This window comes from Camellia sinensis, chromosome 4 (assembly GCF_055761805.1).
Source record: "Camellia sinensis isolate YWXY chromosome 4, ASM5576180v1, whole genome shotgun sequence".
In the NCBI taxonomy this organism is placed as follows: Eukaryota; Viridiplantae; Streptophyta; class Magnoliopsida; order Ericales; family Theaceae; genus Camellia; species Camellia sinensis.
In genome coordinates, this window is record NC_138964.1 from 106,494,247 (window position 1) to 106,509,604 (window position 15,358).

Here is a 15,358-nt window from a genome sequence, read left to right on the forward strand (position 1 = left end):
AGAAAGGGGTAAAGAAGGTGTACTGGGGACTACAAATAAAATTGTTGCTCTAACTACTACTTATTATATGTGTTGGCCTTGAAACTATATATCAAGCTATTGAATTTGCTTAGATCTAATATTCAAAGCAACATTATGTTTGGTGGTGCAGAATAGCAACTGAAAGTTTTGAAAGTGCAAACTCATTGGTTTGGCTATAAACTCGGGATGTGTTTGGATCAATAATTTGAATAACGACTTGTGAAGGGAAAGGAAAATAGAGATGATACTTCTTACAGTTATTATCGGTTCCATATTCAAATGAATCAATCAAAAAGTGACACGTGGCACAAGTAACTAGACGGGCCATTTAATCAAGAGGAGGCACGTAGTACATTGGGGAAGAAACAAGTGAAGGACTATAAGAGCACCATGTGGTAATTCGCGGTTGGTTTTAAGTTGCGATTAGATGTTAAGATCTCGAAGAAGTTAACTGTCTTTGGAGAGCCACGAAAAAGCAAGTAATGCACTTCAGAATTTGAATTCAATGCTAAGGGAAGAACCCACAAATGTAGTCAAAATGGTGGAGATCGTGACGGTTTTTGTGGATTTGAAGGACATCTATAAATAACTGGAAAGAATAACAGAGAAAGGCCCCAAATAAATCATACATGTATCAATTTCTTGTTTACTATTTGCTCTGCACTTTACTTTTCATAGGAGTGATTTTGACTTCAAATCTGTATTTCTCTTCTGGTTGTTCACCCTTCAAATTGTCTGAACAAATAAAATAACACAAGTGTAATTACATTATTCAATTAATCAATTATATTATTTTTGTCTCAGTCTCTTCCTCCTATTCTACACTTGCATTTCATCACAGATCTCTCAATTCATTAATTGATTCTCACTAATGCACAAGCATTTTAAGCCAATCTTCATGGAGGCAATTTTTTTTTCTTTTTTTTTTTTTTTTTTTTTTTGGGATCAGTGGAGGCAAAAAGTGTTAGGTTCATGGACACCCAGAATATAAACAACAAACGATCACACATACAAGGAAACTCAAATATTTACGTGGTTCGGCCCAATGCCTTCGTCCACGGACAAAAACGAGAAATTCACTAAAACAGAGCAAATACAAATTAGAGGGGGAGAACAACTCTCACTCAACTCACAGCTCTCTATCTCTCAAATTTCTGATACAATTCATCCTCTCCCTCCCGTCTCTATTTATACACAAAGAGAGAGAGAGAGAGATACCAACCCACCAAAAAATTCTACCTTCTTAATGGTGAGTGTCAACAATGGCAACAACGTGATGAGAAGGGAGATGCCCAGCTCAGACCTCTTTCTCTTGAGGTGGAAGTCTTCTTACGCCATCTTTGCTTTGCATGCATGTAAGGTTGGATCTAACAATTCTCCCCCTCCACACCCACCTGCATGACTGACTTCTCACTTAAAGTTCATCCCTGCAATGTCTCTGCAAATTTCGAGTTTGTTTCTCGAGGCCACCTTTGTAAGCATGTCAGCTGGATTCTTATTTATGTGGATCTTGATCAGTTCCAATAAGTACTTTTCCATCACTTCACCTATCCAATGATGCCGAACATCAATGTGCTTTGTGCGAGAATGATACATTGAATTCTTGCTCAGGTTTATGGCACTTTGGTTATCACAATGTACCGTGAACTTTTCTTGATTTAATCCCAACTCTTGGAGAAACTGCTTTAACCACAACATCTTTTTCCCAGCTTCTACTGCGGCAATATACTTTGCTTCGGTTGTGGATAACACAACACACTTTTGCAGCTTGGACTGCCAAGACGCAGCTCCCCCTACAAAAGTGAACAAAAATCCTAATGTAGATCTTCTACCATCAAGATCTCCTACCATATCTGAATCCGTATAGCCTTCCAAGACTGGTTTAGCATCTCTAAAGCACAAACACATTTTTTTCATACTCTTGAGGTACCTCAAAATCCACTTGACTGCTTTCCAATGCTCTTTCCCTAGATTGAAAAAGAATCTGCTTACTACTCCAACAGCATGAGCAATATCTGGTCGGGTGGACACCATTATATACATCAAAATCCCTACGGCAAATGAGTAGGGAATAGCCTCTATCTCTTCTCTTTCTTTTGTAGAGGAGGAACAAGAACTCTTGCTCAGCTTGAAATGATTAGCCAGCGGAGTACTGACTGGCTTGGCATCTTTCATGCTGAACTTGTCAATCACCAACGTACCTCTCCTGTGACAGCCACAACTTCTTGGCTTTTCTGTCACGCATAATTTTCATGCCAAAAATTTGCTATGCAAGGCCTAGGTCCTTCATGTCAAAGGACTGTGATAACTCATTCTTCAGTGATCTGATTACTGTGGCATCCTATCCAACGATCAGCATGTCATCAACATAGAGCAAGAGTATGATGAAGTTTCCACCAGGAAATTTCCTAACATAAACACACTAGTCTGCAACAGTTCTCTTATACTCATGACCTATCATGAATGAGTCAAACTTCTTGTTCCACTGTCTCAGCGCTTGTTTGAGGCCATAGAGACTCTTCTTTAATCTGCAGACTAAGTTTTCTTTCCCTTTGACTTCAAAACCTTCTGGCTGCTCCATGTAAATTTCTTCCTTCAAATCAACATGGAGAAATTCCGACTTCACATCCATCTGTTCAAGTTCCAAATTCAAACTGGCCGCTAGTCCCAAAACTACTCAAATAGATGTCATTTTCACAACTGGCGAGAAGATTTCATCAAAATCAATACATTTCTTCTGCCCAAAACCTTTGACAACCAATCGAGTCTTATACTTAACTAGCTTCCGTTGCCATCTTTCTTCAACTTGAGCACCCATTTGTTCTTCAGTGCTTTTTGACCCTGGGAAAGTTTCACCAAATCATAAGTCTGATTTTTCTACAAAGATTGCATCTCTTCTTGCATAGCTTGCTGCCAGCTACTCTTCTTCTTATGATTTTAAGCTTCTTGAAAACTTTCTGGCTCTCCCTTATCATGAAGCAACATATACTCAGAAGCAGGGTATTTTGATGATGGTTTAGGCTCTCTTGTTGATTTTCGTAACTGTGGACCAACAGTCTTTGGTGGAGGGGGTTGTGGTTCCCCCACTCAACACCTTCTGTTTCTAAATCTTCTTCTTCTGGAAATCCATTCTGCAACTTTACATCATTGGCTGCATACTGCGGTAGCTCTTCTTCATTAGTGGCATGCTGCGATGGTATAGGATTGGGAATAATTTTTGAAACATCATCAACTTTGGGTTTGGCTGGTTGCCCAAAGTCTTCTAAGGTCTGGCCTTCTTGAAACACCACATCTCAATTTCGAATGACCTTCTTGTTTTTCAGATCCCACAATCTGCATCCAAATTCTTCATCTCCATAGCCAATAAAGATGCATGGAGTGGCTTTATCATCCAGCTTCTGTCTGTGCTCCTTGGATACATGTGCAAATGCTTTGCACCCAAACACTCTCAAGTTAGAGTAAGATATCTCCCTTCCAGACCATACTTTTTTCTAGAATCTGAAAATTCAGTGGAACTGATGGCGATCTGTTGATCGAATAGCAGGTAACACAAATAGCTTCTCCCCAAAATGGCTTTGGCAGCTTTGCCATTTTGAGCATACATCTGACCTCCTCCACAATGGTCCAGTTCATTCTTTCGGCTACACCATTGTGTTGTGAGGTTCCAGGAACAGTCTTCTCATATCGAATGCCGCGAGTAGCACAGCAGGCTTCAAACTCCTTTGACGTGTACTCGCCTCCATTGTTTGTTCGGAGACACTTTAACTTTTTTTCGGTCTCCCTTTCCACCATAGCATGGAATGTCTGAAAATGCTGAAACACCTCAGCTTTGGTCTTTAGAACATAAACCCATACCTTCCGTGATACATCATCAATAAACGTCAGGAAGTATTTTCTCTCACCCAAAGATTCCACTTCTATGGGACCGCATACATCAGAGTATACTCTGCTGCAACAACTCTAATTGTTTTCTAGATAATGAGTGAAAAGTGACTCTGTGATGCTTCCCAAATAAGCAGTTGTCACAAAGATTCAATTTCGCATCTTTGGCAAAGGGAATAAGAGACTTCTTTGCCAGAATGCAACCCTTTTTCACTTATGTGACCCAGCCTTTTGTGCCACAAATTTGGTAACGCCTTATCTTCTGCTGCGTTGAGGCTATCTGAATTCATCTCCATACGAGTCTTGTACAATGTGCCAATTGTCTGTCCTTTGGCTATCACCAGAGATCCATTTTTCAACTTCCATATGCCTTTGCCAAAGTAGTTCTCATAGCCTTGTCAATCTAAGGCTATCCTTGAGATAAGATTAAGGTGTAAATCGGGAGCATGCCTGACATCTTTCAACACCATCGTGCACCCAACTTTGGTTTGGATGTGAACATCACTGATTCCTACAATCTTCGAAAAACTAGAGTTACATATCTTCACTGTACCAAAATCTCCAGCTTGGTACATACTAAAAAAATCCTTCCGGGATGTAGCGTGGTAAGAAGTTGCTGTATCTACCACCCACTCGGTGTTGTTGTCTGACATATGGAGGCATTCTTCTTTTTCAACAGAGAATAATACAATATCCTCTAAGACAGTAACTGCAGTGTTCCCATCTTCGGTTTTTGGCTTTCTATTGCCTTGTTTTTGTTCTTCTTTTAAGGCATAGCAATATTTCTTTATGTGACCCTCCTAGCCACAATGGTAACACTTGAACCTTAGCCGACTCGTACCTTCTCTGGATTTCCCTCTGTCTTGAGATCTTCCTCTGTTGCGTCCTCTACTTTTGCTTCTTCCCTTACCTTTGCTTCTACCTCTACCTTTATTTTCTGTAACGAGGGCATGGGATTGATCTCCACCCATATCTTTTTTCCTTGCCTCTTCACTAAATAGAGCATCGGTAACCGTGCTCATGTTCAGTTTTCCTTCTGGTACAGAGTTGCTGAGGGACACCACCAACGCCTCTCAACTGTCTGGCAAAGAACTAAGCAGCAAAAAGGCCTGCATCTCATCATCTAACTCCATTTTGACAGTTGCCAGTTGGTTCACTAGATTTTGAAACTCATTGGTGTGTTCAGCAACAGAGATACCGCCTTTCAGCTTCAAATTTACAATTATTCTCATTAGGAGGGCTTTGTTCCGAGCAGTCTTCGACTAGTACATGCCTTCTAACTTCGTCTAGAGAGCATAGATGTCTATTGGGGAACATGGTAAAAGACACTATAATCGATCCATTGTTTGATCTAGCCAATGGTTTTCCGATTCTTCCGCTTCTAGTTTTCCTTGTTTTCCGTTGTTGGTTTAACTCCATTAAGCTCAATGGGGTCAAACAAATCTCAGCAATACAGGATATCCTCCGTTCTGAGCTTCCAGATTGCATAGTTGGAAGTAGTCAACTTTATCATGGATCCCAAAGTTGACATTGACTCTTCCATCAACACTTGTCTCTACAAAAAATGATCTCTATCTAAAAATCAGGCTTCGTTGTTGAGTCCGGATTGGTCAAATTAGGCAGAAAAACACTTCGGATTGCTAAAATAAAGACTGTAATTTTTAAAAATTTGATTTAGAAAATTTGACCGTACGGATGTGTTCAGAATATTCCAAATAGTTGGAAAGCACTATTGGATCATAAAAAACGGACTTAGAATGGCTCAGATCAAGCAAAAACAGGTTGAACGGTTCAGATTAGCAGAATCTGGTGCGGCTAAGAAGCACAGGATAATTCCTCCGGTTAGGTTGGCGTCAGGCTTGGCTAGGATGACGTCAGCATATAATAGCATGATGTCATCAATCGGCGGCAGGTTGACGTCACTCTGGTTACCTTCTACGGCGTAATGACATCAGCGTCTGGTGTGAGCGTGTGTAGCGCGTGCTGGCGCGTGATATCACGCGTCTTCTTCCTTTCGAGGCATGTGTGGCACATGTGTGATTAGGCGCGCGTGAGAACAGCATCACAGAGCGCGTGCGGGCCGGTCCAGCTTCCTTTTTCAACACAGTTTTCACTCATGTACTCGTCTCATCGAGGGCTTTCACGTAATATGATCAAAAGTGGATTTCGACCAGTCTGAATTATGGGCAATTTTGAAAATCACACTCTGTTTTTATGAAAAACGCACAACCGGCTCTGATACCACTTTGTTAGGTTCATGGACACCCAGAATAATAAACAACAAACAATCACACACACAAGGAGACACAAATATTTATGTGGTTCGGCCCAATGCCTACGTCTACGGACAGAAATGAGAAATTCACTAAAACTAAGCAAATACAAATCAAAGGAGGAGAACAACTCTCACTCAACTCACATTTCTCTATCTCTCAAATTTCTGATACAATTCTTCCTCTCTCTTTCTCGTCTCTATTTATACACAAAGAGAGAGAGAGAGATACACCAACCCACCAAAAATTTCTACCTTCTTAATGGTGAGTGTCAACAACAGCAACAACGTGAAGAGAAGAAAGATATACCAACCCACCAAAAATTTCTACCTTCTTAATGGTGAGTGTCAACAACGGCAACAACGTGAAGAGAAGGGAGAGATGCCCAGTTTAGACCTCCTTCTCTTGAGGTGGAAGTCTTCTTGCGCCATGTTTGCTTTGCATGCATATAAGGTTGGATCTAACAAAAAGAACATTTTCATAATCATTTGATCATTAATTTGACTTAATCAGTATCTGCAAGAATTTTTCAATCCTTCAAATTTACATTTTTAATTTTTGAATTGTCAAAAAACAAATAGTTATACTGGCAAGATGGAAAAAAAATTCCGAACAAAATTTTATCACGCTCACAAAGCATGCATTGTGAAGTTCACATGATCTTATGTTCACTAGTGTGGTATAGTGCTACCATCAAGAGCGGAATTAGAGAAAGACTATGGGGGTTATCTTTCACTTTTTTGTGAAAAAATATTATTTGTCATAATATTTTAAATATATATATTTTCTTTTATACATAAAATGACTTTTTAATATAAAATATCTATGTAATAAAATAAGAGGGTTTTTGAATTTTGTCTTACATGTCACATTAAATGGTTAGGATCAATTCAATCTAATAGTTGAAAATGTCCTAGGTGGCATGTTTCATCAAGGGTTGAAAACGTATAGGGTAGGATTTCATCAATATAAGTCAAAAGAGAAAAAGATGCGTAATTAGAGAAGAGACAAAAGAAAATCGCTACCACTCTCATTTAAATTTCAAAATTCGAACACTCCTTTGCTCAAATCTCACTCTATGCGTTATTCACACACTTCCTCCTTCATTCTCTCCGATGCCATCTTCAAGAATTAGATTTCTGATCATATCTAATATTTGCCTTCATCTCCTTAGGTGAGTTTCCTTTGATTTCACCCACTCTTCACTTACCCAAGCATTTCTCTCTCAAATGATACTTAGCCATTCCTATTGTAAAATCCCTCATTTGGTTTCTGGAAATGAGAGGGAATGATGATTTCTTGATATAGTGACTTATTAATATTTCATATCTCTACTACTAAATTTATTTTAATATATTGAAACTGATAATTTAGTTGTGTACAACTTTTTTTTCCTGTCTAAAATTTTGTTACTAATTTGATTTTTTTTAATCATCCATGAATAAACTGGCGACAAAGGGAGTCAATAGCACAAGTGTAACTGGTTTTAACTACAACAAAATTGTGTTCAGAGTGCGGCACCAGTAATTCGCTAGTATGTATATATATATCATTATGTTCTCCAACTTACATTCTCTTTCTATTTTGCCCAAAAAAAAAAATTATCCTATTAGAGATTGTTTCTATATATTTAAAAATTAGGGAGACTTATTTATAAGTCTTATTTCGAACATTTATGCTATGTTAAGTTCTGTGTAATTTCTTATGGAAAAGTATTTATAAGTCCAATTAGGAAGACTTATGCTACATATGGTCCTACTAAAAAAGTTATGTTCCCATAAGTCCTGTGTGAAGTTTGTTGACACATTTACCCTCAATATTAGTTGTTAATATCATAAATAATGGTAAAACCATATATAGGAAATTGAATATTACCATAGATTAAGTTTGTGAAACGTAACGTGACATCTATATAAACGTAACGTAACGTGACCATATCAGAAAGGACATTACATAAACGTAACGTAACGTGACACCTACATAAACGTAACGTAACGTGCCACGTTACGTTTCGCAAACTTTCTAAGTTTTTGATTTTTTTAATTGAATGTGAAAATATTACTTTTTATGGTAACATTCAATTTTCTATATATGGTTTTGCCATTATAATGTATAATAGTATATTAATACCATTTATTTACAACTCATAGGATCTTGTAGAATACATTCCTATCTAAATAAGATTTGAGATTCTATAAGAAATTACACAGGACTTAATATAACATAAGTATCTGAAATAGGACTTATAAATAAGTCTCTCTATAAACTGTTGAGATACAAATATTTGAAAAAGAATTTCTTAATAAAATCTCTTATAAGATCTTAGCTTTAACGTAGTTTTTTTTGGATAATTTATTAGAAATATAAGATTAGGGGATAGAACCCCCCCCCCCCCCCCAAAAAAAAAATCCGAACTCTATGAAAAAGGAATTTCCAAGATCTTAGCTTTTAAAAAACAAATTCCAAAATTTCCAAACCTATTAGCCTGAGCTTAGATTTTCGCCCAGACCTAGTTCGTCAAAATCAAGTTGGGCATTTTGAAAGTCCAAATTTAAATTTGACAGTTATGTTCGGGTTTATAAGAATTATGAGTTTCATTTTAATAAATTTAATTATTTATTTTGTGAATTTTTTTATATTTATTGTATATGAAAAAAATTAGTTAATCGGATAAATGTAGTCTTTTTTATTTTATGACATTAGTTTTAAAAAAACAGATGTTTTATTTTAAAAAATACACTTGTGTTCATTCTTTCAGAAACAAACACAATAAAATGAAGAGTCTGGATCCTTAGCCGCACTTCTTTACGGCCCTCGCCAAAACTACCTTTTGTTTAGTGTTTTTGAGTTTGCCTGTCTTTTCTTTTCACTTTCATCTTTGTCTCTATTTAGCCCTAACAAAGACGAGAGGCGTAGCTGGACAGAGAGAGAGAGAGAGAGGTGGAGAGACGATCTACGAACGGAGAGACGATCTCCAAAGACAGAGATAGAAACGAACTGAGAGGCAATGAACTGGACAAGAGAGAGAGGTGAAGAACGAAGAGGCGACGGAGGCAAGGCAAGGCGAGGCGAGGCGAGGGGACGAAGAAAAGAGTTTTCTGTGAAGGCACTGATTCTTTAAATGAGACTAATAAGTACCCAAGATTTGTCCACCATTGACTACCCGCTGTTAGTGATCTATGGAGTTACAGAGTTATACTTAGCATTTCTTTGTAGTAATTGAATTTAGTGAGGAAGTTATTGTGAGTTAAGTACTCGAACTAATCTAGCACTTGTACAGATATCTGTTTCAGAAAAGTTGTTCTTTTTTTTTCTTTTTTTCTTTTTTTCACCTAGTGTTTGTTTAATTTTTTATTTGTAATACAATATTTTATATTTACAAATTGTCTTACATGTGAATGATATGAAAGATTCATTTCCTTCCTACTTACAAGGATTTTCGATTGAAAACCTTTTTCCTCCTCTTCTGGGTTCGTCCTCAATGCTTGAAATTCTAGAAATTGGAACTAAGAGTTGATCTAAGAAGACTTTGTGACATTTGTCTTGAGCTTCATCTCTCTCCTCTGCTATTACTAACACACACACACACACACACACACACACAGAGGGTTGATGGTGGAATGTAGATAGATGATGTGGATATGGAGAGTTATTTGTGAGTCACGCCCTTTGCAGTTTAGACTTTGATTTGGTGTTTGTTGAGAGAGAGAGAGAGAGAAGGTTGGGGGAAGGGGATGGTGGAGCTGAGGGGTAGTGGGTGGGTATAGGTAAACGAAAAGGGGCTCAAAAAAAAAAAAATCAAAACAACGCTATTTTTGAAGCACGGCAGGGAGGGCCGCAGGATAGTGCAGCCGACAATCTGGACTCATAAAATGAAAAAGACTAAGAGTACGTTTGGTTTAGTTTTAAAATTGTAATTTGAGTACAGAGTTGATTGAGTTTTGAGTTTTTGAATCATGATTTAAAAATAAATAAATAAATAAATTGTTTAGTTATGAGTTTTGAAAATACATTTGGAATGATTTGTAATTTTTTTGATTGATTGATGTATAAAATATAAGAGAATGTGAGAGGAAAGATGAGAGATGAGAGATGAGAGAGAAAACTAATTGATTGATTGATTAATAATAATAATAATAATAATAATAATAATAATAATAATAAAAGAGAAGAGAGGAGTTTTGAAAGTAATTTTAAGTTGTATTTTAAAATTTTATTTGGTTATGAATTTTAATCTAATTCATGATTTAAAAACAGAATTGAATTTTGAAAAGTAAACCAAACGCTGCCTAAGATTATCAGATCGACTTAATTTTTCTCATGAATAATATATATAAAAAAATTCTATAAAATAAATAAATCAGATTATCAAAACGAGACTCATATTAAATCTAATAAGTCGAATATAATACCCCCTCCGTCCTAATATGTTAGTTACTTATTCTATTTTTTATTGTTTCAAAATATTAGTCCCTTTTAAAAAAAAATAATAATAATAATATGAATTTATTATTTGCCCTTCTTTTAAATTCATTAATAACACAAAAAATACAATTATGACAATTGATATTCAAAAAAAAAAAATACTATCAAAGAGTAATTTTGAAAAATTAATATTTTTAAAATATAATAATTATACAATCAAAAAAATTAAATTTCTTAAATAAAAAAAAAACTATTATTTTGAAAGAGTGTAATGAAGTTCAAATTTAAATTTAAAAAAAAAAAAGTCAAATTCAAAAAACCCATCGAACTAAGGGCTATTTTGGAAAGTTGGCTTTTAGTTACTTTTTGTTTGGTTTATATCAAAAGTTAAAAGTTGGTTTTTTTGTATTTTTTTATTTGGGAAGTTAGTTTTTAGTTACTGGTGAAATTATAATTTTACTCCTCATGAGTCAAAATGAGTTACATGAGTGAAGTTTTAAATTTTTTAAATTAATAGGAATAGTTTGGTTATTTTATTGTGATTTGACATCATAAACAAATATTAATAAAAAAAATCAAAATAATTTTTTATCAACTTTTTAAATCATTTATCTAAAAAGATCAAAAACTTAATTAAAAACTAAAAAAATTATCTTTTACCATCTTTCTAAAATAGGCTTAAGCTTTTGGATATGATTTTTATTGGTTCGCCCAATCCGACGCCGAGACTTATTTCAAATGCAATATATCTATAGCCATTGGATGGTAATAGATCGAATTTTTCCAAGTTTTACGCAAGATTTTTTTTACCGTAAACTCAACAATTTTAATTTTAATAACACTATTTTGTGTTTTACTCATTTTACGCTATTACCTTATCAAATCAGCGTCTTTTGTTTGAATTTTGTGGATTAAAATTTTTTAAAAATTGATTTTTTTTATTTGCGTCATTTTTTTTTAGTGAATATTTTTTACAAATTTGTTTTTATAAAAATCGAGTTGGACAAATATAATCTAGTCTGATAACTCCTTGTAAATTACCCAAAAAAAACCATGATCATCGATCCCATGGAATCTTCAGACCTGCAGCTTAGATAGAAAGAGAGACGGGGGAAATCACGGTGCACTAGCAACAGAAGAAAGAAGCTTTCAGACAGCCATTGAAGTAACAGAAGCTGAACCAAAATCTCACATATGAGTGCTGGTCAATCTCTCTCTCTCTCCCTAGGTTTTCATTATCTAATTTACTTTTCTATTTATATATATATATATATATATTTAAATTGTTCTAGTTTGCATCATTCAGTTTCAATAAAACAACCATGGTGATATGAATTCATGGTGTATTTGGTCCAATAAGAATTAGGGCCTTTTCTATTCTTCCAAAACAATAGTAAAGTGGGTGGGTATGTATGTGATCAAATGATTCATAAATATCCTGAAATAGTGAATCAATCTGTGAATTGAGTCCCGTTGAAAAGCTCATATGGCTGTGCTTTACATATATTTGTCCATTTTTTTGGGTTTATTTGTTTATATATGTTTATCAATGTCATGTTTCTAGAGCAGAATTGCAAATGCCTAATTTAAACTTAATAAGAAATCAAAAGTTTATGTCTTCATGTTGTGGTAGTCTCTGTCAACTATTTTCACGCCTGTTAAATTCGGTAGAAGAAATGGATTCTCTTAAGCTGTGTTGGTTGGGGGATTTGGGGAGGGATTTGGAAAAGGAAAAGGAAAGGGAAAGGGAAAGGGAAAAGATGTGTGAAACTAGGTGATATGTAAATATGTTTTATTCATATTTCACCTACTTTTTTTATTTCCCTTTTCAAATCCCTCTTCAAATCCCATAACCAAACACAGCATTAGTTAATCTTAATTAAAATATAAAATAAAATAAAAAATTTATGTACTCTGTGTATGTGTGTGTGTGTGTGTTTTGACAAAGCTTTGTAATTTTTGCAGGTGGAGCATTTGGTGGGAATAGGGGACTGAGACCAGTGCCACCCGAAAAAGGAGTCTTCCCTTTAGATCACTTGCATCTATGTGACCTGGTAGTATCAATTAAAGACTCCTTCAGGAAACTTATATACTCTTCTTTTTTCCACACCGAAAAAAAAAATAAAAAACATTTAACTCGTAGACATTTGCGTGGAATTCCTGATGATATCTTTGTTGGTTTTGAACTCAAATTTCTATGATTGCTTATTTTTACATTTTGTTTCAGGAGAAGAAAGAATACATCAATTGTCTCAAATCCGGTGGTCATAAATCTGAAAAGTGTAGGCACTTCTCCAAAAAGTACCTTGAATGTCGTATGGAAAAGTGAGTTTTGTTGGGTTTTTTTATTTTTTTTCATTAAGTTTGTTTGTGTTTTCACACAAAGTAAAAAGATCATGGGAAGAGGCTTATTTAGAGCCAACTTCTGAAATTTATTTGCATTTGTAAGGTTAGATATGTGGTGGGCCTAAAATGATGTTAAACCTAATGGCAAGATAATATAGTGCCTTGTCAAAGGAGTGACATGAAATTTTATCTATATAATGTAGATATTGATAAAATTACAGTACTTAACCTTCGGAAATTGAAACTACAGAAATCTTTTATTTTCCTTTTCCACATTTTCTCTATATGCTTATTGGCTTTTCTCTTTTGGGATTGTAATCTTGAAAGACAATTCTTCCAACATAAGAATTAAACTGTGAATTAAATTGATGATTCTCTAACTCATTTTTGTTACTGGTCTTATTCATGTCTTTGTTTAGTGATGCCAAACTTAGGATTTTATGCAACTTTTATGATGTCAACCATGCATAAAACTACTGTCTTCATCCTCAACTATTGTGGTCATAAACATTAAGATAAATTCATCATGCCTTACTACATTTATGTATCTTAAGCTTCATACATTCACTGCTACCACATGGAGATTTTTATTATTATGTATCCTGTAATGGTTGTGATACTGAAGAGATTCCTAAGGCTGTTTTGGTTCCTTCTGCTGTCTTTTGATCAACTTATGGGACATTATCACTCAAAAGCAACCGAATAGGCTTGACCAATAATGCTTTTCTTAACTCATCTCTCCACTTTGTCATCTTTGGCATTCTACTTTCAGTAGTCTTAAACTTGCTCGTAGAATTATTAGTAGTTTCAGTTTAAATATTCCCTGCTAGTACAAGTGGGTTCAGTATCTGGTATGATACATAAAGGCAGGCACAACAATCATTCAGAACTAAGGCTCTAGAAAGGGGAAAGTTTGTAATATTTTGTATAATTGAAGGTTCTTCTTAGCTGAAGCTCATAGGGTAGGTCTACACGACATCATTTCTGTTTTGTGTTTAAAATCTTGCTTCAGCTATTAAACTGATGGCTGCATAGCTATTTTAAGGCTGGTCATTTCCTTCCTAGTAAGATCATGCTTGTGTGAGTTAAAAATGTAATTGTATTTCGAAAATTTGGCATCGCAGCCCTTGTCATAGCTTTGCTCAGGGTTTATTGTAAATCAGAAGAGACAATTGGTTTTAGAATTCAGTTCGGTCTGATTGGTTCCTTCCATGTATGAACTGCTAGTCAAATTGCTTCAGAATAGTGCTCTGGTAGCCATTTGTGATATTGTCTCAGTCAAAAATTGGGAAATTTGGTACTCACATTTATCCTGATATAGAATTAAGTTAACCTCTTTCGATTTTTTTTTTTTTTGGAACAAAACCTCTTTCGAATTTGTTACATAAATTTTCCTTGTATCTCTGTGAGGTTGCAGTTTGATGTAGGGTGTCTTCAGAAGCTGCTTTAAGAGGAATGATTTTTTTATATGAATGAGAATGATTCAAGTATCATATATGCCTGTGGATTTTACTTTAATTTGTGAAATAGCAGTTTGAGATACTACTTATAAGAATTGCCTTAACAGAAAGTTGTTTGATGCGATTATGTTTCCCACGTTAAGAAATAATTTGTAGTTCTATGCCTGGGGATTAATTCTCTCTTACTGTTACATCAGTTTTTTTTTTTTTAGTTGTTGTGCTCTAAGTATAGATGATCCGTTGCCTGTATCTTTTCTTTTTCTTTGTCACTTATAGATCAGTATAGTTAAACAAAATTAAGTATGCATAAAGAACATGGCTGCTTATATCTACTTTGTTTGCTTTATTCCATTTCGTGCTTGTGAGGACGTTAAATGTCCTTAACATTATGGTTTTTGAATTATAAATAAGGGTATTCAGCGTTTGTTGTTTGTGGAACTATCAAACCACGGTTCCAAATCTGTTTGATTACTCAGTAGCTCATTAAATGATAGAAGAAAACCCACAAATTTGTCTTTAGGAGTATTGCAAAATAAGACGATATAGTAAGTAACTATGTTCAGTATTGAGGCTATAGTAAAAGTTTTTATTGACGTATGCAGGAACTTGATGGCAAAGCAAGACATGTCAGAACTCGGATTTGGAAAGGGAGGTGATGTTGAAGCTTCTGAAGAGAAAAAAGAGGGGATGATAGATAATTGAACAACTTTGCCGGTTTTTGTGAAAGCTTGAAGAGCTTTTTCTGTTGGACCTGAATTTCTGGATTATTCTTTCAATACAACGATACTTCATGTTAAGAACACTTCGTAAAATAATGTGAATACAAAACATTATGAGTTTTATGGTAGCATTTATGTTACACTTAGAAAAATACAGAAGCTGTGAAATGGTTCGTTGTTTTGTATATTTGTTTGTGTTGGAAGAAATCAAATCGCCAGATGTTGTCAAAAA

At 35.0% G+C, this 15,358-nt stretch overlaps 1 protein-coding gene across 1 annotated transcript; it reads left to right on the forward strand.

Moving 5' to 3' along the window:
• Nucleotides 1-11,529: 11,529 nt before the first annotated feature.
• LOC114286840 (uncharacterized) lies at nt 11,530-15,358 on the forward strand. The gene is made up of 4 exons (XM_028230061.2): nt 11,530-11,805; nt 12,567-12,655; nt 12,829-12,926; nt 15,010-15,358. The coding sequence occupies exons 1-4, from the start codon at nt 11,796-11,798 to the stop codon at nt 15,107-15,109; spliced, it is 297 nt and encodes a 98-aa protein (XP_028085862.2). The 5' UTR covers nt 11,530-11,795; the 3' UTR covers nt 15,110-15,358.